Source organism: Panthera leo, chromosome B4, assembly GCF_018350215.1.
Source record: "Panthera leo isolate Ple1 chromosome B4, P.leo_Ple1_pat1.1, whole genome shotgun sequence".
Classification (NCBI taxonomy): domain Eukaryota; kingdom Metazoa; phylum Chordata; class Mammalia; order Carnivora; family Felidae; genus Panthera; species Panthera leo.
This window is the reverse complement of record NC_056685.1, coordinates 20,481,556-20,506,012: the sequence shown is the minus strand read 5'-3', so window position 1 is coordinate 20,506,012 and position 24,457 is coordinate 20,481,556. Positions and strand designations below refer to the sequence as shown.

The 24,457-nt window shown below is 44.8% G+C and overlaps 1 protein-coding gene and 1 long non-coding RNA gene across 7 annotated transcripts; one reads left to right on the top strand and one right to left on the bottom strand.

The window, feature by feature from the left end:
* Nucleotides 1-10,187: 10,187 nt before the first annotated feature.
* LOC122223956 lies at nt 10,188-18,242 on the top strand. The gene is made up of 2 exons (XR_006204583.1): nt 10,188-12,411; nt 16,117-18,242. It is a non-coding gene; the product is annotated as an uncharacterized LOC122223956 (long non-coding RNA).
* BMI1 (BMI1 proto-oncogene, polycomb ring finger) lies at nt 14,619-24,251 on the bottom strand. 6 transcript variants are annotated; one of them, XM_042945082.1, is made up of 11 exons: nt 24,018-24,251; nt 19,112-19,242; nt 18,667-18,763; nt 18,006-18,061; nt 17,862-17,912; nt 17,589-17,697; nt 17,465-17,510; nt 16,933-17,031; nt 16,546-16,626; nt 16,317-16,455; nt 16,154-16,234 (listed from the first exon to the last, which is right to left on the bottom strand). In XM_042945082.1, exons 2-11 carry the CDS (start codon nt 19,221-19,223, stop codon nt 16,227-16,229), a joined length of 798 nt encoding a protein of 265 aa, XP_042801016.1. In that variant the 5' UTR covers nt 19,224-19,242; nt 24,018-24,251; the 3' UTR covers nt 16,154-16,226. The 6 variants fall into 6 exon arrangements, with proteins under 6 accessions (XP_042801011.1, XP_042801015.1, XP_042801014.1 ...); XM_042945077.1 differs by having other exon boundaries at nt 14,619-16,455; XM_042945081.1 differs by lacking the exon at nt 24,018-24,251 and adding an exon at nt 23,514-23,614 and having other exon boundaries at nt 14,619-16,455.
* Nucleotides 24,252-24,457: the final 206 nt, after the last annotated feature.

Sequence of the window (24,457 nt, the reverse complement as noted above, 5' to 3'; positions counted from 1 at the left end):
GTCTCCCGGGCAACCGACCGGAACCGGAACGCGACCGTCTCGCGGCAACGGCCGGCCCGGGCGTGACGTCACAGCCGCGGTCCCGGGCGCCGGCGGCCAGCCCCGGGGGAACTTGCGCCTGCAGGGGCCCCGGGGGGCCGAGCCGCAGTCGCCCAGTCGCCGTGGCAGTCGTGCACCGTGGATGTCGCTGTGCTGCGGGCCACGGGCGTCCGCCAGGAGTGCGGGCGTCCGTGCTCACCGAACCCCCAGCCGCGAAGCTTCCAGACTGCGGCGCCGACTGGGTCCCGGTTGGGGGTGGAGGGGAGCCCCCAAGAGAACCCCGAGAGGCCAGAAAGCTACGCCAGGGGAGTCGTCTTGGCTCAGACGGTCAAGAGACGTCTCACGTGTGACCTTGTGTCATCTGATGCAGACATTGTCAGTGCAACCTTAAAGCCAGATGGTTTTCCCCTTTAATCCAGCTTTCATGTCACCTGGCATTTCTGGCTTCAGGATTCCCGGAGGGTCGAGACCAACCATGTTCATAACTTTAATTATACTGCTTTAAAAGTATGTGATGAGCAACTCCTAGAGTTTCAATGAGAAAAGTAGACGGGAAACCAGTAGGATAAATGTCCTGTCCTCCGTGACTTTCTCCTAGTTACTACTAACTTTGCGGTTTCCTCACTTTTGTGACTTTTAAACGTTTGTCTTTGTCTTTTAAATGTAGCCTTCATTTTGTTGCCTAAATGACCTCTCCAAAAGAAAGAGAGAGAGAATCTTCCCCTGGAAAGTCTGGATTCTAATTATCTTAGCCAGACTTCCCTAGCTTGTAGAACTTTATTTATTTATTTTTTTTTTTTACCCAGTTTCTTTTAACAAAAATTAAGCACTTAGTCTTGTCACTGGTTTCTAGCTTGCCTGAAAACTGTATAGGAAATGTTTCAATGACGGGTGTCAATTTAAAATGTTTCTCCATCAGAAACTACAATTTCTCCGGGTGTCAGTGGACTAGATAGCCACGGCTGCTGCTGAGTAGTGACAAGGCAAGAAACTTCCTGATATCTCATCCATAGAAGGGAGTAGGCAGACTTAGCTGCTCTCATATTTGGGGTGCGTCCTCTATAATCTTTAAGATCTCACCCTGACTTGGGCTTTCTGACGCAGTCCTGATATTCTGTGGAGCCGCAGGTAGTTAGGGAAAGGACCAGTAATAAGAGAGAAGAGCAAGTGTGTTCACTCAGGTCTCTGCTCTGCCCCGAGCAGGTGGAGGTCTTTTGCTCCGCAAGTTCAGAAGTCAGTGATACTCACGATCCCTCCACCTAACTCCAAAGTCATCAGTTTCACAATGATCGCCACACTTCTCCAAGGAAAGAGGTCCTTTAAAATTAAAGTTTCTGTATGTTCCCATTTAGAGACATAGGGGAAAACAGATTGAGCAAATAATTAAAATGGCAAATAAAACCTTCACTGTAATTTTGTTTTCAGTTCCTTGTTGCATTATGAAAAAAAAAATCCCCGTAAAACCAAAAGGTTCCATATTTGGTTTCAGTCCTTAAATAATTCAAACTCCCAAGCTACCATAGCTGCCATTTTTAGTAATTGTTTTAGTATGATTTCTACTTTAAAAGTGTTGAGATAGGAACTTGATAGTGAAAAAAATGTCTAAGTCTTACAGTACATATACAAGTCTACTTATGGAATGCTACAAAGTTTAAAAGCTTCAGTTCAAATGGTACATAAATTATTTTTAACTATAGGTTCTGAATATCTGTCATTAACAATGCCTCTGGGTTAAATTGTATTGTTTCTAATAAAACATAGTATAGGATTCCTAGTTTATATCTGAAATTGGACACATTAAAGAAGTAGATCTTTGCTCTTTATTCTAGATTTTTTTTGAAAAACAGTCTTTAAAATTAAATGGAGAAATGTAACAGAATGATTATAATATACATATAAATGAAGTATCAGCAATTCAAATATAAAATATGGCAGCAGGTTACTTTTACTGACAAGAAAGCCAATCTATATTTTCTGACCCACTTTTCAACTTACTGACTTCAAAATAAAACACCTTCTGTTTTTCAAAGCTAATTGAATGCCCCATGATCACATACACACCTGTAACAGTTAAGTAATGAGAAAGAAAACTGTTCAAAAGGATAGTTCAGGTTTTAAAAAAGTGCTATTTAAGATGACTGTTCTTAAAGTACCATCTGACCTTAAATACAGATATACACTGTACTTGATCTATTAAACTCTACATTTGATTGAGGATGAAACATGTTATCTGAAGAAATTGCAAAAGTGTTTCTATGAAAGATTTTTTTGGAAGCCTGTGGCTCCTTTTGTAAAAAGCTAGTCATGTGTAACTTTAAATTCACTTTTGCATTTAATTTTTTTCCTTATGAAAATTAGACTTAAAAAGACAACATTATAAAGCCAGTTTAAATATCCTGTTCTTTTTCTCTAAAAATCTGCTTAGGGAATTCAGAAAAATCCCATTTTCATGGGAATATATTCCACCCATGCCTAAAAGAAATTTTGCTAATTTTAGCATACATATATTTTTTTTCTTCAGCTCCTAGCCGAATTTTAAAAGTTAAGGCTTTATGTGTGCTAATTAGGTATTAACATCCACATTTAAAAAATTGTGGAGGTGAATCAAGTGTGTGTGTTCCTCTACCAAGCCAAACACATATTAAGTATCAATGTGTGCCAGACAATTGCTAATAACAGAATGTGCCTGTCTCCTAGCACATGAAATCAGGTAGGAGAAAGACATGTAAACAAAGTGTTAATTCATTCAACAAGTATACCTTGCAGCCTGCCCCTGTTTTAAGAGCGGTAATTGCTCTAAACCACATAAGTGCTTTGGAAGCAAAGACAAGGGACTTAGGGGAACCTAGGTGAAGAAATGAGAATATCTACATCACCTAAATAATAAAAGCCTTCTTGGCTTTAAGAAAAATTAACTGGGTTTTATCTAGATAGGAAATCTCCCTCTCCCCTCCCTCAAAGGATTAAAATACTGTTAGCATTGAAGTAGGCATTCACTTGGCAATTGCATGTAATCATTCAAGTTATAGAATACAATAATCATTTTCCCAACAAATCTAAAATTACTGAAATAACTCCATATTTGCATACTTGAATTAAAAATAAAAGCACTACATACCCCATAACCAAATTAGGGGACTCAAAGTATTATCTATAATGATGAAAGCAAACATATGACTCTGAAATGTTTCTCGGGCAGTCTTTTGGGGGGAAACATCAGGATTTTACACTTAGGTCTCAACAGACCTTCCATTGTGCCATTAGGTTTGTTGGCAGTGCAAAAGAGACTCGGTCACTCCTATCCAGGAGGAGAAGATTAACATTTCTATGCTTATGTAGTATTTGTCTTACCTATTCTTTGCTTTTCAAGCCTTTCAAAAGTCAGTTCTTTACATTTTAAACTTTAAAGTGTTTACGTTTCAGGGATAAGGTCAGTAAAATATTAAGATGACAGTGGTTGAACTGGCCCAAAGGATACACCTGCACATGTCTTTCTTTTCCAGTAATTCAATGGATGCTGAGACTGGACTCATCTTTTCCACTCCCAAAGTAAACCGTGGTTAGGGGGATTCCACACGCGAATAATTTCGCTTCCAAAGGCAGCATACAGCACAAAGTGATTGATACTAAAAATGGATGTAGACTTCTGACATAGGCACTGGGACATGCATAAAAGTGTGTGTGTGTGTGTGTGTGTGTGTGTGTGTGTGTGTGTGTGTATCTTTAAAGAACTGAGTTTTCTTTAAAAATTGTACCCCAACCCCCCCCCCCCCCCATCACCAGATAGAGATCTCTGGGCTCCTTGACACAGAGGTTAACCACTCTCTCAACACTTCCCATGCCCCCCACCTCTTTAAAACCTTGGCGTTGTTGGACTTGTCTCAGGGTAGGTAGGTACTGTTCCCTTCCCATCTTATTAGTACAGGATACAAGAGGCAAAAATGGAAGGGAAGGTGTCACATAGGAAACGACCCCTGGAGCCCACCACGCCTGCATCCGGTCCCAGACCTGGGAGGACTCGGTCCCCGCACGCCTCAGGTGCGGGTCCCGCGCCACAGCTGCGCGGGGCTCCGCCAACTCCGAGCCCAAAGTTCTCGGCCGGCTCCGCAAAGCTGGACGCAGGCGGGTCTCGGCGCCGGGTGGACACGGGGTTCCCGGCTCGACGGCGCTGGCCCCGGCCGGCAACTGTGTTCAGTGCGGAGGGGGGTGTTGGGGCCCGAGGGGAAGGGAAGAACGTAGGACTCCCAGACGTCCTCAGCTTTTCCTTTAGTTCACAAGTTCTCAAACTCCAACGAGCACCTCCGCGCAGTTTCTAACGAGGGAGGGGGCGCCGGGAGTCGGTTGGGGCCGGGGTCAGGCGGTAGTTTGGAAACCCTCGAGGGCCCCGCCGCCAGGCCACGGGCTAGGCCGAAAAGGGGGAGTCAGGGTCGGGGGCGCAGGCAGGAAGAAGAGGCGGGGGCGCTCGGCCCGAAGGCGCGAGTGCGGAAGCGCGGCGCAGGCTCGGCCCGGCGGCCTCCCTCCCGCGGGGCCTCCCCGAGCTGGCTGTGCGCTCTGCCGCTGCGAAGCCGAAGGGTGCGAGCGAGGTGGGGTGCGGGGGTGGGGGGGGGGGGGGAAGTCCCACTCTCCGTGCATCCTCACAGCCCCGAGGCCCGCCGGCCTGGGGATGGTGAGGGAAGGGGCCGCGGGTCCCGCACAGCCGGCGTCTGCTGAGGGGCGGGTTGCAGGAAAAAGAAGGCCTCTATCCTTTCGTTTTGCTTTCCCCGGCCAGGCCTCCAGCAAGAACCGCACCGCCACACGGGCTCTCGCGGAGAGGTCCCGGCCCGAGCCTCCCCGCGCCACAGCTGACCCGTGGGCCCGGCAAAGGTGCGGCCAAGTCTCAGGGGCCAGCCCGGAGCGGGCGGAGACCAGGACGCCGGGAGCCGAGGTCCCGCAGCGCTGGCGCAGCCAGAAATACTCGCCGCGGCCGCTCCGGTCGGCCCTGCTTCCCCCTGACTTTGTCCAGCCAGGAGTTATAAAGAGAGCCCCGTTAGCGGGGGGAAGCCAGGAGGTTCAGACTCTCTTTGCCGGGGTGGGGAGGGAACCCCGCACCACCTTACACCAGCCAGCTCCCTAGACCCCGCGGCACAGGCCAGATCCCAGAGGCGGGGTGAAAAGCCAAAAGCTCACTTAAAAAAAAAAAAAAAAAAAAAAAAAAAAAAGCCCTACCTCACTGCGCATGTGCGAACCTCAATTTTTTTTTTTTTATTTTTGACGTCATTTTGTTATATCAAGTCCCAACCCAAAACTTCTTGCTCAATGATTACTCTGAATAACAACTGACTTTATGCTCTGACCCCTAGGAAACAGTGCAAAAGTAATGAGAGAAGAGTTTCAAGGTTTCTTTTACAAAAAACGGCATAGGCTGTTTATCCACTCTGCATGTGGATTTCCCCCACCGAGATTATCAGAGCCGAAAGTGAGCTCCGCTAAAACGTAGACTAGGATGCAAGGCGCGGCGGCACAGCATATCTAAAACCGTTATTTTAGAGGAAACATCTGAATATTGCTAAAGCTGGATTACTTTAATTTGTCTCCTGCTCCAACGTTACCCCATATTTATTTTTTGGGGGGGGGGTGTGAAGAATAAAGGTTCTCATATGGATAAAACATTAATGACTACCTATATGAAGAAAATACTAATACCATTCCCATTAGCAAGAATGGAAATGATTATAAAGTAATGCTTTTTCTTCTAGGAGTGTTGCCTCCACCACCCCCACCCCCACCCCCACCCCCCCTCTCTGGTAAAAGACTACGTAGTTGCTTTTCATTTTAATTGTAAGTCAAGAGTAAAGTTCTTAGAAGTTCGAATAGACTTAGAAATATATAAATAATGCCACTATCTTTATGGCCAAATCCCAAATGGAAACAAACTTACTAACAAACTCTTGGCTTGAAGAGTGCCTTACAATACTGTGGACACCAAATGGGGACAGTGAAGATAGAGGGGCTTCTGTTGCACAATTGGATAGAAAAACATTGATTCTCTTTAAAAACAATGTGGTGCTTATGTGTGATTTAAATGTGTGGCAAGAATTTAAGAGTGATACCAAGTAACTAGTATCAGTTATCTTTGTGGGAAAGGATATTCCCAGAGCCCATTGCAGACCATGGTAATATAACAGACTTGTATTGCACGAGAGTCTCTCTTCAAGTTTGGAGAGCCTATATGAATTGTGTATATTAAAGTTCATGAAATGCATTCTCTTACATCTATTTTAAAGGATGCTTATATTATTCTGTTGTAAACTTACTTTGTGGTAATGAATTTCCTTAGAGGTATTCTCCAAAGTGATGAGAATTTTAATAGGTGCATAAGTTGAGTAGAATGAACATTTAGTAAAAGTGATTGGGGTCCAGTGCATCTCATAACCTCTGTCTCCATAGAACATGATGGGATGGTTTGAAGAGAACCCAAGTGAAAATATTTTAAGAAAATTGTCACGAGGCATATTTAGAAAGAAACAGCTGGTAAACACATTTTCCCAAGCTTACTCTGACCGAGTTCTTCAGTTACATTAGAAAACAAACTGTAATGCATCATGTTCAAAGCAAAAACACTGTCCTGAGTTAATTACTGATAACATTAATTTTCTGATTCATGAACAACTAGATGCTTTCTAAACATCACTTTATCTTCCCAGTACGAGTCACACTTAAGTATTTTGGAAGTGTGTTTATTAAACTTGGGGTTTTCTTTTTCTTTTTCTTTTTCTTTTTCAGAAGGTTGGAAAGGAGTCAAAAATTGCGTGGTAAGATTCTATAGAAATGTAACCGATTCCAATAAATAGTCCTCTGTACGGAAGTACATTATGGAAATGACGTGGTTGTCAGACCTAATTGCTTGGCTTTTGAGTCCTCATAGAAGAAATTCTACAGCCTTAGGGGTGTAGACTCAAAAGCAGCAGCATTTCTGGTTTCAGTTTAAATAAAACAATGAAATCCATCATTATTCAAGTCAATAGCGATAATTCACATGAATATGAATGCACTTTGATCTTATCCTTCAATTCATTGAAAGACACAGTCGTAATGAAAAAGGGAGATAATCTCTTTAACTTGGTCCAAAGCAAGTTGTTGGAGCTTTTCTTTCTTGAAAGACCGTAGAAGGGAACTTTTCACTAAAGCCTTGCTTTCCTATTTTTAAGGTGGTGGTGGGGTGTTTGGGCAAGCTACAGGTCATTATGTTGCCTCCAGGAACCAAGTAGTGCTAACTTTCTTCTTTGAAGTAAACTGCCTTATTTAATGAACTTGACATTTTGTGAAGCTTGAAAGTGAACCCCTTTTAAAATATCATACCTAAGAGTCATTTTAGGATGCGTGTTGATTTGAGTTTACCATCAGATATGATTAATTAAGACATATTAGCTACTTTCACTGTGTTTTAAAGCTGACTTAAATGATAAAGGATATTTCAAGATGCATTGCCTTGGTAGATTTGCAACATCCAATACTTGCCCCTTTAACGTTCTTGTTGAACTGTGCAGGAAGCTAATGTCTTGCCTGTGCTGTATGAAAGTATGAAAGGCACTTTAAAATTTCATCTCGCATATGGCTATTTAAACCAATTTTCAGACACCTTTAGTGGGAAAATAGCAAAGTTACAAGTTCTTATATACAATTTATCATTGTTCTTAGAATTCTGGAAACATCTGTCAGATAATTTTAGCACAATCGACCAGACTTGAAATATAATTAGGTAAAAACATGCATGAATGAGAATATCTGGTTTCCACTAACTTGGAAAATGTTTAGCTTTTCACTGATTTCATTAAAGGTACCCAAGCTGTATTATATATATATATATATATATATATATATATATATATATATATATATATATATATAAAGCAAGGGTTGTTGAACTTCTGGGATCCTCTAGAAACTTAAATATTTGTTGAGCTATGTTAAAAGGACTCTGGAGCACACAAAGATTTACAAGACAGGTGTTGTCCTCTAGGTGTTTTAAACTTAGAAATTTCAGCATATCCGTGATTTACGTGACATTTTCATCCTTGAAGAACTAACTTAATGGCCATTTAAAGCAAGGACAGTTTTCCAGAGTGAAGAAATTTGGCAATGCACGTATTTCCCAAGTTACCCTATTAGCTAAATGAAAGATTATGCTGCATACTTTGCCGATTTTTCTTCAGTAAAAATCTGTATAAAACACTAACAAGGTTCTGTTGAATTTAAGTGAGTGTCCTAGAACCACAGATATTAGAAAAGGCAGAAAGATTCCTGAGGGTTAAGGTCAATCATTTTCTTTCTGCATCAGACCACTCAGTCTACACTGCCAAGGGCTGATGTGGTTCATCAAATGAAATGAAATGAAATGAAATGAAGGGGGGGGGCGGGGAAATGTTCCATCCACTTATGCGTGACAAGAACGAGTATTTGGCTGTAATGTTGGCGCAAACGCAAAATATTCGTGGTAGTCCAAGAAGACGGAAGATTGTAACGTTTTCCTGTGGCTCCCACCCAGAGGAAAGCCACCGTTACCGAGAGCAGATCCAACCAGAAGCTCTTCTTTGTGTCCACGTTGCCAGAAAGGGAGTGGGCGTCTTGCCTTGACTTCTTTCTTTACCACCGTCCTTATTTCTGATGTCAAGAAAAGCTTTCTGTTGGACCGGCCCACTGGCAAAGCGTGTCGGCTCAAGTTGGAGACCAGGGCACCTGGGGCTGGGACTCAGCAGAGCGCCCCTATCTCGGGGGCTCAGGTGCCTGTTCAGCGAGGCGCGCGCCGCAGCGTGCTCTCCAAGCCGCCCCTATTGTCTGTGGTGGGGGCAGGGCCAAGCCGGGGAGCAGGCTTGCGAGAGGAGCTGAGGGTCCCGGAGGCCGAGGACCCGGGGCGGGGGCGAGGGATGTCGACGAGGGCAGCCCCCGGAGTTGCAAACGCTCGACCCCGAAGTGGGAGAGGAGGCAGCCGAACCAGCGGCGGCTGCGGCGGCCCTGGCTGCAAATCGCCGTCGTGTGGTTGCTACTGGCAACCGAGCCTCTGCCTCGCGCGCAGCCCCGCAGCCCCTGGAAGGAAGGTGGCGAGGGGAAGCGGCTGCGGCGCGGCGGCCACGCCGGCTCGGCGGCCCACCGGGCTCTCTCGCTCCCGCCCGCGCCCCCGCGGTCCCTTCGGGCTTTGACCGCAGCTGTGCGGCACGAAGGGCCGAAGGACTCTTCCGTTGGGGGTGTCGCCGCCTCGCAAGCGTCAAATTACTGGCGCCCTCTGTGAACGCAACATGGCAGCTCCGGGCTCGAAGACTGGGTTCATTCAGTCCGCCGGGGAGGCGGGGGCCGCCGACTCGGCGGAGCGCCCGCCGGCTCGGGTCCAGGCCGGGAGCCAGTCCTGCTCGCGCCCCCGACTCCGAGCCGGGCCGAGCAAAGGGCTGCCGCGCGCGCGGACTCGCCGCGCGTTCAGCCCCCGGCCCTTTGTTCTCCTCTCGGTAGGCACCTCACGCTTCGGGGGCTTTTGAATGGAAACCCTCGAAGACCCGGCGACCCCGGGTGGGACACCAGGGCCGCCTGGCGCCCTCCAGATTTGTCCAGCTTTCCCGGTCCCCGAAGGTGCTCCGGGCAGGGCTGGAAGCGCCAGTGCGGGGTCCCAGAGGAGCCGCCTCTCGTCGGGTGGGTTCCTTCCCGCTAGGCCGAGGCTCCTCCCGCCCGAGAGGTGTGAGGCGGGAGGCCGGGGCAGGGGTACCGGCGGGCGATGAGACCATGCCCGTCACGCCCGCAAGGACGCGGGATTCTCCGCGCTGGGGAGAGAGGAGAGCTGCGGGCGCCCGCAGTCGCCCCAGTCTCTGAAAAGCGGGGAGAACCCCTCCCCCCCTTTCGGTGTGCGCCGGGCTCCGTCACGCTCCACCCCGGCCTTTGGGCGCGGGTGGAGGCCGCCGTCGCCCGGAGGAGACGTCCGCCGCCCCGGGGGTCGAGCGGGCGAGCCGAGCGGTCCGCCGGGAGTGGGGGAGGGGGTTCAACGCCCCCCAGGGGGGAAGGCTAGGGGGGAATTTTGAATGGTTGAAAACCGCGGCGTAAAAATGACCCTGCCACGTAGACAAGCCAGTTGTGACGTTCGGCACAACGTGCTACTGAAATACCAAAATCCGCCACCAAATGGCGGCTCCTGCAGTCTGCTGCGCTGATAAAGAGGACTCGCCCGGCGTCGCCCATTTTAGGCCGCTTTCACTTCGCCGCCGTCCCCCCCCCGACTCCCCTTCCCAAGCCCTTCCTTTCTCTCCCGGTTTTGGGGTGCCAGGCCAGATGAGCGTTGCCACCCTGGGGACCCGGCAGGCGCAGGCTCTGTCGGAAACCGGCGGCGTCCCGGCGTCTTTCGGAGGCGACCTCCCCTGCCTCGGACCGCCAGCCGCCCCGCCGGCCCGGTGGCGTGAGGCTGCCAAACCTCTCGGGTGCGCCTGGCCCCGAGACCTATTTGGGCGTCGCCTTTGGGTCTCCAGGTGTGGGCCTTTGCCCCGATCTTGAGATTCCTGTCGCGAAGCCACCCCCTCTTCGACACCGCCACCCGGCTAAATGTCCTTCCCAGGGGATTGGAGCCGTTCTTCCCAATAAACGAGCTCAGCTGGCGGACCCTCTCCCATCGGCCTTTCCAGTCAACCGCCCTCGAAGCGCGGCCTGGGGGAACCTTCGAGAGGGCAACGCCGTGCTTTCTTAATAATTCAGTTTGCAGTCTATCCGACAAAATCTCAAACTGCAAGGACACCTCGTTTTTGAAGGAGAAAGGGCGTAGGATTTGAAGCCGGAGGAGGAGTCGGGGGCAAAGCGAGGCGGCTATCTGGAACGGCACCGCAAGAATGCGCGTCGGTGGGCTTTGCAGCCTCCCCGGACGTGGGTCCGTTTCCTGCCCGCGCTGAGCTCGAGGCCCAGGGGCCGGTCGCCGTGCCTCCGCGGACGGGCAGACCTGCTGAGGTCTCGGCCGGTGGGCAAGCCTTCGGCAGGAAGGTGGCCGCCCTGGGAGGCCACGCGCACCCCGCCGTCGCCTCCCCTTGCCGCAGGTTCCGACTTTGGAGGGACGACTTCCTTTCGTCACCTCCCGAGCCCGCAGGGCCTGAGAATCTTGCTTTCAAATTTGGCGGGATCCGAGTCTGCCGAACCCAGGGCGGCGCGAGGCGAGCGGCGCACGCGCAAAATGGCCTCCCGGCGCCCCGCGGCCCTGGCTCACGCGCAGGGCCTGGCGGAGCCCCCGCGGCGCCGTGGTAACCGCGGTCTGCACTGTAGCTCTTAACGCTCCTCCGCGAGCGGCCGGTTAAAAAATAAGGACGGGGAGCATGGCGGTTTCCTCCTTAACGTGTCCTGTTGGTAAAGGCTCCCAGACCGGGAAGACAGCGCGGCCGGGAAGGGGAGGTCGTTTTTCTCCAGGCGGTCGTCCTGTGCCTTTTCATGGCACCAGAATATAAGAAGCCATTTCTTTCTTGTCTTTCTTTTTCTTTCTTTTTTTTTCTTTTTTTTTAAAGCCGTTGCTCTTTCCAGCCTAATCACCCTCGCCCCCGCTTTTTCTTCCGAGCGGCGCACTGCGCTCCTGTCTTCGGCTTTGAGTGTCTTCCACTGTTGGGGGGCATTGAGAGCAGACACGGTAGTTCCTGGACAGATTTCTCTATCTCCAGTAACCTCTTTATCCATCTCGGTAACGTCCTCCTTCCTTCCATCCCAATTTTCGACGCGTTTCCCGAGGACCCTGGTCCGAGTCTTCCAAGTCTCTGCTCTCGATCTGAGTTCTGGCTAAGTTAGAGGGACAGAACTGACAGCACCAAATAGGCACCGACCTTGAAATCGTGTATTCTGTGAAGTTTGGATTTTATGATGACCCAACAATCAGAGCAAGAAGTCATCGTTTTCCTGAAATGTAGGTGACTCCAAGGGAACGACACCTGCTATTTTTGAAAGTTCCTTCTCACAGTGTCTGGAAGGTATATTTTAAGAGAATAATGGGAACAATTTAACTCATTGGGAGTTCTGTTGAATGCTTACTATTTATTTGGAGGGTTAAATGAGATTTCGGGATGAGTCTTCCACATGCACTTGAACTTATTCAGAAAAGTCAAAAGGATCCTAGAATAGCCTTTGCAGTGATAAATGACTTGTGATGTCGTCGACTTGATGAAGACGAGGTTGAGAGTGAAGTCTTCATGTGAGACCTCTAGAAATTGCACACTAAGAAAAAGAAACTGGTGCAAATAAAGGAAATCCGTTTCAAGAACCAAAAGAAGAAAAAAACGTTAAAAAAAATTAACTGCGGAAACAGGAAACACTCGACTGTGTAAACATTTTCGGAGACTTTCATAATCAAAACTGGGCGATCTTGAGATTTGCAAGGAGACCCACAGGCTCAAGGTATTCGCGGGGGTATTTCCCAAATCTGACTTACTAGGAGGTTCTAACATGTGATACTTTCTCTTCCTTGCAAAGGACTCGTCTATCTGAATTGTGGTCCCAGTTTAATACAAGGTTTTATTTGGGAGGAGTCAAAATGTTTTTAGAGCGATCTTAGAAACAATCACCTGTTGTGCTATTCATCTTATACTTGAAGAAACATCCTCAAGTGAAATGACGCTCTCTAACCCAAAAGCTTTATGTTGAAGCTGCCTTCTGCACTGTTTGCACATCAGATGTCTTGGAAGTACATACTGTTGTTAAATAGGATCATCTTAAATGTAATTTCATCAAGACCTTAGCTGTGGATAAAGTGTGAGGAGGACTGTATGAGGGAAACAGTCATAGTATTTCAGAATATGCTGTAGCCCCCATTTCTTAGAAGCACTAGACTAAATCAGAATTCCCAACTATCATTCCAGGGGCAATGAGAAAAAAATATATATATTTACCAAACCTTTAAACTAGAAAAGAAATGAAAAAAAGAAAAAAGACCCACTTCCATCATCCCAAGATTCTAAGAGACTGGGTCCCATGTGCAGATTTTTTCTAAAATTAAACTTCCATCCCCTCAAAAGATTGCCTTAGGTATTAAAAAAAATTTTTTTTTTCATTTCTTGTTGGCCATTGGAAAGTAGTATTTCACATGGGTTCTGTGTTGATTTCACGATTGATAGGCCTATACCACGTGTCTTCTGAAACTCCAATGCCAAACTATTAGGAAAAGAGTAAGAGGAGAAGGACCTAAGGAAGCCCCTCCGAGCTTACTCTGTATGTCGCATTGTACCTCCAGAAATCCTAACATTTGCCCGTATGAATATTGAAACGAAGCAATATGGTTGGTAGGTTAAGTCAACTGAAGGGCAGCTTTCCACCGCCCCCCCCCCCCCCAACTCAGTGCAATTAACGGCCGGCAATTTTAAAAGCAAAAAGTACTTGCAAAGTGGTATGCATGTGTAAAGCAAGATAGATCGCTATTTACACAACAGTAGTAAGCCAGCCTCATTCTCTTTTTGCATTTAAGCTAAAATCTGTGAAATCAATTTAGGCATTTTCTGTGGAATATTTTGTTAGCACTAACTTTGTGGTATAGAATCCTAGAATACTTTTACAGAAACAAAAGCCAAACTTAAATCCGACTTTTCACGTACCCTGCTTTTACTGCTTAGAGACACAAAGTTAGCAGTTTTGATATGGGTTGTAAGATTGAAATGTTTTAAAGTGGTAGCTTAGCAAAAATTTTCAATCTTAATTGTCAGAACTGTGAAAGCTGGTTATGGGGGAATGCAAAACGTAATCTTTCTTCTGTTATATTAAAAGACAGAGACATTTTAGTTGAAATACCCTTTAACGCTTAAGCAATTTTCAAAGGGAATAGGGGGGAAAATCCTTTCAAGCAAAATAAATTCATGTTTTCAAGAATGGGAAAACAGTGTTAAGGAAGCCATAAATGCAGTATCTGATATTTTAATAAGGAATTCCAAAAATAAGTCCATCATAAAAAGGTTGAGATGTAAAGTCTTTGGGTTCTGTGTTGAGTTCACAACTTGATTTTGTGTAAGTCAAGCGACAGGTCCACTAGCATTTGAAGTTTTTTTAGTCTTTGAAAAATATTTTTTCATTCTTTATATACATGATCATCCAAAGTAAAAATATCATTTGAAACTTCCATTAACTAACTTTGCTTTCTTAGATAACATCATGAAAAACTTGAGAAGCCTAGAAAAATGAGTTAAATTCACCAAAATTGGCAAACATGGGTAACTTTTACTTCAAAGATTGTAGAGTAAATAAACAGATACATCTTTCAACTGGGCTTTCAAGCTATTATACAACAAAGCATGTACTTCTTTAGCAACATCACTATTTAAGACAGCAATTGATTCTCTTTAGTTTTACCTGTTGTAATCCACAATAGGGTTTCCAAAACTTCTGCACATTGTGCTTTTCATATCAAATTTTATTAAAGTCTTAGCTATTTTCTAAATGAATATCCTTTTTATTGGAATTTCCCCATTACAAATGAAATTTAATTTTACATCTATAATTAGAAACAACACTTACAATGGGACTGTACAAATTTAGGTCAAAATAAAAATATATGTATTTCGTGGTTTCATAAAACTTCATTTACTGTATCTTTAAAGAAAGCAGAAATAACAGCAATATATGTAAAAGTAATGATTTAATGACTATAAGCAAGACAAAGCAATAGAATTGTGCTTCTTTTGCAGACTGGGGACAATGAAATGTTTAGCTACAATTTTCCCATACAAACATGAAACGATATTCATATAGAATAAACACCCTCACAAATAACTGATGGGTGATGAACACACACCAAGTTCGACCAAAGCAAAACACAAACTGAAAACTGTTGGGATTATCCATATTTTAAATTCAACATGTTCACTCTGTTTAAAAATTAATACCTGTAGAAGCTAAAAATAAATTGCTTCTATTTCAAGACAATAGAGAGAGGACATGTCATTGTTCATAGCTGTAAATGCAACTCTTCACTTTGAAATTCCTGCTATCCAACATATTAAAATAATTTCAGATAAAATGCCTTCTTCCAGCAATTTCCTGGTTTACTTAAAAATGTTTTAGAATTATAGTGATGGATACGCATTTTAAAAACACATTCATTCCATCAAAAGCAATAGGAAATGAAGACACTATTTCCAAATTCCTTAGTTAAAAGTTTTTCTTTACTGCAACAATTTAAAAAGTAAATATGTATTACTAGAGAAAATCAGTATTATAATTTGCCAATTGCTTCCAATGAAATAGAATTTAGAATGAGAGATCCACATTAAAAATATTCTATGCTGATAAGGCTCAAACAGAGGGTATCTGCAAAGGTCGAACCAGTTGGGAGAATTTTAACAACCATTTCTGAATGCATGAAACACAATATTTTCTTTATAGTATTTATAAATATATCATACAATACTGTTTCCTGTTATGTCATATACCAATATGGCATTGTACAACAAGCATAATGCCATCTGATTCTTACAAAAGCGAATCATTTAAACAAGTCAGTAAAATAAACGGTAGTACCCGCTTTTAGGCATACAGATTGTAAAACTGAAGTTTACTTTCCTTTGATCGGTTTTGTGTAGCAACAGAGAAGTAAAAATCAAACAGGAATCAAAATGGCTAAATATGCAAGAAGTCGTTATTCACAGTGACATGGCTACATAGAATGCATTATTCTATGCATATTCTTTCCATTTGTTGAATTTCAAGATAAAAAGCACTTGTTTTCTACAGGTTCACAAAACAGCATAATAACAAGAACAATCAAGGAGAATGTAATGTAGGCGTTAGTTGAGATTAACAAACTATGGCCCAATGTTTATATCCACTGCAGAGTATTTTCAAATCCGAACAATGGTTACAGAAACCATTTCCCATCTTTCCTAACACACAGGAAAACATCTTGCCTGCCTTCTCAGAAACCAATTTATAGGAACAATCTTTCTTTTCGATTAACGTCCATATGAATACCACATCTAGTCCATCTTTTATAGCCAAATTTAATGTCACTACAAAAGAAAGCAAATTGGACGATAGTCACATGTATTAGCATCTCTAAAGCTGTAATGGCATGAAGATATCTATATAAATCAGGGACTTAAAATTTTTTTTCCTTAACAGTCTCAGGTATCAACCAGAAGAAGTCGCTGACGACCCATTTACTGACGATTTTCGAGGTCTATTGGCAAAGGAAGATTGGTGGTTACCGCTGGGGCTGCTGCTGGTTCCGTTCATAGTACTGGAAATGTGAGGAAACTGAGGGTGAGGAGACTGAACTGGAGTGCTGGGACTAGGCAAACAAGAAGAGGTGGAGGGGATACCTCCTGCTGGGCTGTTGGCCTTGTCACTCCCAGAGTCACTTTCCAGTTCTCCAGCATTTGTCAGTCCATCTCTCTGGTGACTGATCTTCATTCTTTTACAAGTAGGTCGAACTCTGTATTTCAAAGGAAGCGGACCATTCTACAAAGTTAAAAGGAAAAAAAAAAAAAATCAGTCCTCTTTAAATACGGTTTACCACAATAATCTTCAAGTATTAGATATGCTACTTACCCTTCTCCAGGTGTAAATGTAGGCAATATCCATTAGTGTGTAGTAATCCTTTAAAGGTTCCTCTTCATACATGACATCGATCTATTGAAAAATGATACTTCAATTATTAAGTACCGCAAAGAACAAAGGTAAATCCAGATTTTCTTTGTCATCTAAATACAATCCAAAAATGCTTCAAAAGACATTCTCTCCAAACACTCGGACAAAGAAAGACTCCCCCTTGAAACTTGAAAAGGAAAAGAGGAGAAATATTTCCTGAAATTATGAAGGAATTTATATTCATAGCATAAAACAAAACTCAGACTAAACACTTTAAGAGATAGTTCCAATTAAGTCCTGTATTTAAAAAAATCCACATTAAATGCACCAAGACTATAAGGCAGATACCTGGAAAGTATTAGGTATGTCCATTTTACTTCTGAGAAACTTTCTTAGGTGCATCACAGTCATTGCTGCTGGGCAACGTAAATATCTCTTATCATTCACCTAAGAATACAGTTAGAAAAGTTGTTTCTTAAAATTCTTTTCAGCTAAGAAAAAAGTTTTAATTAGATTGCCTCAATATGAGAAAAGGTATGAATACCAAAGCTGAGACTGACTATATTTTCAACTACACTTTGAGTTGACTATTATTGATACTAAATAAACAGATTCCTGACATAGTAAGAAAACTGTAAATAAAACAAAGCATTAAGCATTAACTCTTTGAAGCATTTTGTAAGAATAGTAACTACATACAAAATAAATTCTATCTAGTTACTATCAGATATAAATCACTCTTAAACATCAAATATGATCATTTTCTCCCATCTGACAGCATCATCTGGCCCTAGAATATTCTAAAGCACAGCATACACCCTCATAAAATCTAGAGGCCAAATGCTGTTTCTTCTATAGGTTTTTGTGACATGAAACATACCTCCTCCTTAGGTTTCTCCTTGTCTTTGTTTACTTTCCGATCCAATCTAAGAAACATAACTTTATTAGTGGAACAATGTACCCATGAGAGGATTAGCATAAAACCCATTTCCTACAAAATTTACCTGTTCTGGTCGAAGAATTCAATGGATAAGCTTATTATCTCATCATCAGTTATAATTCTTTTATCTTCATCTGCAACTTCTCCTCTATCTTCGTTAGAGCCATTGGCAGCTATGAAGACATTTTGAAACTCAATTTTAGAAAATTAAATATGTAATTAAAGTATTACGTAGGAAGACGGAAGTGGTACTTTAAATTAAACTCAATTTTAATAAATTACTGAATAATAAGTTCTCCCTCCAAATAAAGTGTCTTTTCCCTTCTAAAGATTTTACCATCAGCTGAAGGATGAGCTGCATAAAAATCCCTTCTTCTTTTCATTTCATCTAGAGGAGGAAAAAGAAAGTCTTAAACATTTGTTATAGTAGATAAAACAGATAAATACTTTGTAAAAACTCATTTGTAACCAAGTTACTCACTTTTGAAAAGCCCTGGAACTAATTTGTATACAATATCTTGGAGAGTTTTATCTGACCTGAAAAAGAATTAGAAAAGTAAATTCTTAATTGTAATGGCAAAAACCTTAGATGCTCATATCAGTTACTATACATTCTTCATTTTCTTTCTCCTATAGTATTTTACTTGATTGTGAGAGTCTCCATCAGTAAGATAACAATTATGAGAATAAAATTTCTTTATGTAGTAGTACTCTTTAATCAATAGAAAAATACTTTTATTTTATATTCATTAATTCTTCACATTTCATGGAGTCAAGAGAAGTGTGCCTTTCAAGTTATTAAATTAGCTAATAGGAAAGAGAATAAAGAAAAAAGAAAGGAAGCATTTTAAACACACTCATTCCTGCTTGTCATAAAGTCAATAAAGCAATGCAGAAATGGAGAACGAATTCAGATTTTTAAAGATGTGTAAATAAAAACCTTAAAATCCACTTGAACAGTTCTCAACTTTGTCTAAAGTTAGTCATCATTAAAATGGCAAGAAATGAGCAACCTCCACAAAGCATACACATCAGGTGAAGATTCAAGAGTAAATTTTGTGTGAAGAAATAAAACAGGATAGCCTTCACTAAATTATGCAATTCCAGTAACAATTACAGACTAATTTTAAACATTTTCTTACCTTATATTCAGTAGTGGTCTGGTTTTGTGAACTTGGACATCACAGATAGGACAATACTTGCTGGTCTCCAAGTAACGTACAATACATGTTTTACAGACTAGACATAGAAAAATGAAGTTTTGTAAGTTTAGAGATTAGATGCTAAGCATTAAAATCAGGGTCAAAAATGGAAAACTAGTAGTAAGAAAATGCTAAACGCCAAAAGGTATTTCCAATTAAATAAACTTCATCAATATCCTGAGAACACTTGTCCACTGCATACTTGTACTTACAAAATGTTTAAAATACGCATTAACAAAAATTCACCAAATCCAAGAGTAGAAAATAACTCCATCATTTTGTACCAACATTCTCAAGGACTGAGGCAATTGTTATAGTTTTCAAACATCAGAAAGAAATGTGAAATACACATGACACAAAGAAAGCTCTAAAACTTTGCACTTACAGGAATGTAGACATTCTATTATGGTTGTGGCATCAATGAAGTACCCTCCACAAAGCACACACATTAGGTGGGGATTTAGCTCAGTGATCTTGATTCTGGTTGTTCGATGCATTTCTGCTTGATAAAAGATCCTGCAAGACACAGAAATATTGGCTATAATCCACAGAAAGAGAAACGAGATTATCTCCCAACTTCTAGTCACCGTACACTCTGAAGTGCTGTGGAGTTCATAAAACTCGTTTAAGACTGTACAGCTGGGCTGTCCCAACGTTTTCTACAGAAGGAATTTACTAATCAGACCTAAATCAATTACAGTGAAATGATGAAAGAGGATTCAACTAAAATAACTTCTGGTCCCTCAGGTCATTCCAGGAGGGAGAAGAAAAGGTCCGGGGTGGGGGCTGGGAGCTGAGAGTATTCGGGTCTCTTTCTTCCATTTGTCCTCTAGCCTAGCAGCCCCAAGGCTGCTGCAGACGCCACACAGTCCCCGCAGATATTTACCAACCGCCAGGGCTTGTTCCAGGTCTCCAAATTTATTGTAAAACTTCCTTATGGATCTTCAGCTGAAAATCCGTGAGCATGCCCTGGCTTCCCAGGGGTTCTTGTTGTTTTAGGCGGTTCCAGCAACCAGAACCTGGCACGTTTTCACGCGATACAAAGGGAAAACAAATTCTGCCCTATCTGCATCCCTGGCATTTCCGGAGCTGGGTGCTGGGGCCGCAGAAGCACCTCCAGTCGGCCTCGGGCTGGGGCCTGAGCGCGCGGACGCCCGGGGGCCGGGATGCGAGGGGCGGATCCGGCGGCGCCCGCGGCTCCGTCTCGCTCCGGATTCGGAACTCGCCTCTGTCGGGGTTTCCATAGCAACTTACACTTACACTTGGCATCCGGCCACCGCTGCAACTCCGCGCGGAGCCGGGCCGAGCCCGGAGCTTCGGCAGGCGTGCGGGGCGGCTGGGCGGCGGGGCGGAGGCGGCGGCGGGCGCGGGGGAGGGGCCGGCGCGGCGCGGGGGCGGGGCTGGCGCGGGGGCGGGGTGGGGTGCGGGCGGCGCGGCTCGGGGGTGGGGCAGCCCCACGAGGCCCGCGGCGCTGGAGAGCAGGATCCCAGCCCGCGGCAACCCGGCGGGCAGCCTGGGGGGCCCCGGAGCGCGCGAGTGGTGGAGGAAAAATGCAAACCGAACTCCCGGCCATTTCGGACACTCTTGGGGGCCTCTTTCCAAGTCGACTCGGTGCGAAGAACTTCTTTCAGATCTTGACTCGGTCTCTCCTGTTAGCAATCACTAGGTCAAAAATTTCACGAAGGGATCATTTGAGAATTGCCAACTGTGCACTTAGCCCAAAATCGTCAGGGCTCAAATTGCAGAGATGTTTATTGAACTGAACCTCTTTAAAGCTTTCTTCTCTAATATGAAGTTCTCCTGCAGATTAGATTAGCGATACAAAGTTTTGCTAAGGCTAAAAAGTGAAATCTGTACTACAAGAAGACAAGGAGGGGGCAAAGCCGTGTGTTTTATTTGAACTATGCTGGAGGCAAGAAAAACTACTTTAATCGGTACGGTAGTGACAATATGTAAAGAATCATGTGACCAGCCCATTCCCAACGCTAAATCAACACCTTGTCAACCCGGAGCAACGATAGGAGAGAAAAACAAATGTCATTTTCTCAGCCTAACCTCCATACAAATCCCCACACGATGAAATAATATTCCCAAAAGATACCACATATTACAGAAAAGTCACGGTGGGGAATTGTCAGCAACAATATACCAGCGGACAATCAGGAAAGTCAATTATTTCGTGTAGTGCTCTTGAAAAATAGATTTCTTACCCCCACTTCATTCATTTCAGAACCTAAAACAGGACCACGTTTCTAGACCTGTGTGGAGTACATTCTCAAAACTGCTCTGAATAGAAATCTAGGAACTTGTGAAACTTGAAGATGCATCTGAGGTTTTAATTCCTAGGGAATTTTAATGCAGAAGAAGGAAATACCAATCAACATACCTCAATGGCTGAAACTAACAGCTTTAGAGTACTAAAAAAAAAAAAAAAAAAAAAAAAGGCAAAAACAAAACAAAGCCTCTTTTATGAAAGTGATCACAGTAGCAACCAGTGACTTCAACCAGAAAACTTCATGTGTGATTCCTCAGTTATCTTTGGATTACTTGTTTACAAGAATATTGTCAACATGTTGTTAAAATAAATCTAATTGGGGTTGCAGAGGAGTTGTGGGTGGAGCACTGTCCCAAAAGAGTAGCAATATTTAAATCCATTGTCCTTGATTAAAGACAAACCTTAATTCTTAAAGCAAACTCTCCTAGTGAAACCACAGGACCTTTCCTAGAAAGATAGCAAGGTGATACTTAGGTCTCCTTGTGATAGCATATCACACTAATGTCACCGAACATGAAGTTTGAGAAGGGACTTCAATAAAAACAGATGCCTTTATTTCTCTGCTGTACAGAAAGCACCAAACACAAATACTAACATACAGAACAGTTAAACCTCAGTGGAGGGAAATCTGCTGGTTGGCTTTTAACAGGTAAGTCACAATCACCTGGTTTGGCCACAGTCCTATCGCCATTTATAATGCCAGTAAATATCACTTCATTACTTACATAAAAATCAGTTCTTTATCTTTGTGTACCACTTGAGAGTACTGGCAATGTAATGATGACTTCCAAAATGTTTGACATGCTTGATAGGTTTAGGAAACAAACAATCCCTTGCACCTTAGAAATAAAAGCCTCCTAGGTTCCAATACAGAAACTGCCAGGCAGGCAAGCAAAAAATGCACCACACAGTAGTAAAAATACTCAATAGTTAAAACTTGCCTTTGTAACATACTCAGTGGGGGCTGTCAGTTTAGTTGGGAGGCCTAACACCATGTCAAAATGAAGCAAAACAGAAGCCAGCTCTTATGTTAACAATCAGCTTGACTATTGCAATCTAAGAAATGCAAATGAACTCCAAAACCCCAGTTGGGGTTCACAGCCCAGAAGTGTGGGTAAAGTTTGGGTTAACTTGACTCTGAGGGAGAACTTTGCCGAGCTGGGTACTTAACACTCATCCATCCCGGAACTTGGTGGTAGAGTATTAATGGATTTATCAAGTACAATTAAATACTCAATTTTCTTACAAAAGCACGTGTGTGTATACACATGCACACGCAATGACTTTTATATGGCTTCAAAGACACTGTTACTATGCATGTAATTGGCACAGGTAAGTAATTTCAAACACCTTTGCACTCTGGGGCAAATGTATGGGAATGACCTCAGATACTTAAAAGTTTATAAATCTGCTCATGAACCCAATCTCTAAGGGATTCTGACCAGTCTACTTAAAATAAAATTCAAATCCTAACATAGTCACATGAAGTATATACTGTCAACGATTTGCATCCTTAACTTTCAAGTCTTTATTGTAGCTTATAATGGGTTTCCAGAACTTGGGGGTTAAGGTTCCTATAAAATATATGCAGAACCACTCACAACATTCTAGGAACCGCCCACCTACAGTAGGATTTGGGTAAATATGCCCAGAATTTTGCCTACTTTAAGAGAAGAGGTTAAATACATGCTTCTCTTTTAAATATTGGACCGTGACCACTAAGCCCACTAAATCCTTTTATTGCAATTGGAAATGATCAAAGTCTCTCTACTTGTTTACTTCCAATTATTAACTGTAAATTTCTGGGGGAAAACACCATCCTCTATCGCTGTCAAACCCAAAAGGCTGCGTAAACACACGTAGTCAACTTTTTAGTGCTCCTTTTCCAAAGCATCTCTTTACCACATGACCTATGCTGACATTCAGCAAAACCTATAAAACGTAGTGGACTTAAGTCACGGTTCTAAGTGCATCCCATAGGAGAGGCTGAGAGAAAAATTGCAGCCACCGAGGTGGGGGGCGGGGGGAGAGAAAAAGGAGGAGGGGGGCGGAAAGAAGAAAGGAAACCTCTTGCAAGACTCACGTCCAGTCACCATCATCACCCCAAAAAAAGCTCCAAATTTGAAATGCCCACTTTCCAGTGCGCGCGTCCCAAGTAATGTTTCGAGAACTTATCTAAGACTCCCAACAAATAACACCTTGAAAACTTTACCATTTTAAACACAAATGCAGGAGACCTTGGAAACAACTGGGAACCGCCATCTTACAAGCCATCCAATTTCACACAAGTGTCCCTCCAACTTAAGTTAATAACATTTTTGTTCGGGCTCTTTCCAGTTTAACATCCACCTCGGCGGGGTCGCTGCCCCCCACGCAACCCGTCCCTATAAAATGAGGGCATTCTCTGGATGTTTAAACCCCTCAAAAGCCCTTTCTTCGGGAGAAGAGGGAAGCCACTTGACCCGAGCAGCTCCCGATTTCAGGAACCCGTCCCCGTTTCATCAAAATCTACCTCTCAACAAAGGGCGCCGTGGCGGGGAGAGCCGCAGAGGCTGGAAATAGAAGTGTTCTTCTCGGGGGCCATGTGCGTCGCGAGGGTGTAGAGGGGCGCTCGGGGGAGAAAGGAACTAAAACGTGGGGCCGCGCGCGGCGCGTCCGGGGCTGGAGCGGGCGGCGGCTGGAGCGGCGCCGAGCCCGGCTGGCGGCGGCGGCGGCGGCGGCGCGGCGCGGGCTGCGGGTCGGTCCCGGCGCCGCGGGAGTCGGCGGGCGGCGGCGGGCGCGCGCTCGCGGGCGCGGGCGGCGCGCGGGGCCGGGCGGCGCGCGGGGCCGGCGGGCGGCGGCGGCGGCGGGCGGCGGCGCGGGGCTCGGCGCCCACGCTGTCAGCGCCCTCCCGGCCGGCGCGGGAGAGGCGCGGGGGGGGGGGGGCCGCTCCCCATCCACCCGCGGCCGGCCCGAGCCCCGCGCGGCCCCCGCCGCCCCCCGGCCCCGTCCCGGAGGCGCCTCGCCTCCTACGTACCCGGAAAAAGCAGCCGGCGAGAGGCGATCGAAGCGGGCGGAAAAGACAATGAAAGTTAAAAGTCGTTCAGCAGAAAATGAATGTGAGCCAAGCGGCCATCTTGAAGCGAGCTGCAGACGCCGCTGTCAATGGGCAACGAGCGCAGCCGAGAGGAGCCGCGGCCGCCGCGCTCGGCTCATGCTGCCTCCCGAGCCCGGCCTCCTCCTCCTCCTCCTCCGCCTCGGCCTCCTCCTCCTCCGCGGCCTCCTCCTCCTCCTCCTCCTCGGCCTCCAACGCCTCCTCCTCCTGGGCCTCCTCCTCCTCCTCCTCCTCCTCCTCGGCCGCCGCCGCCTCCTCCCGCTCCGCACTCGGGGGAGGGAGCGCGCGGAGGGGGCGCGATCAGTATTATTCTGCGGGGCTGGGAGGTGTTTCTAATCCGGATCGGGGCTCCCTCGCCAACA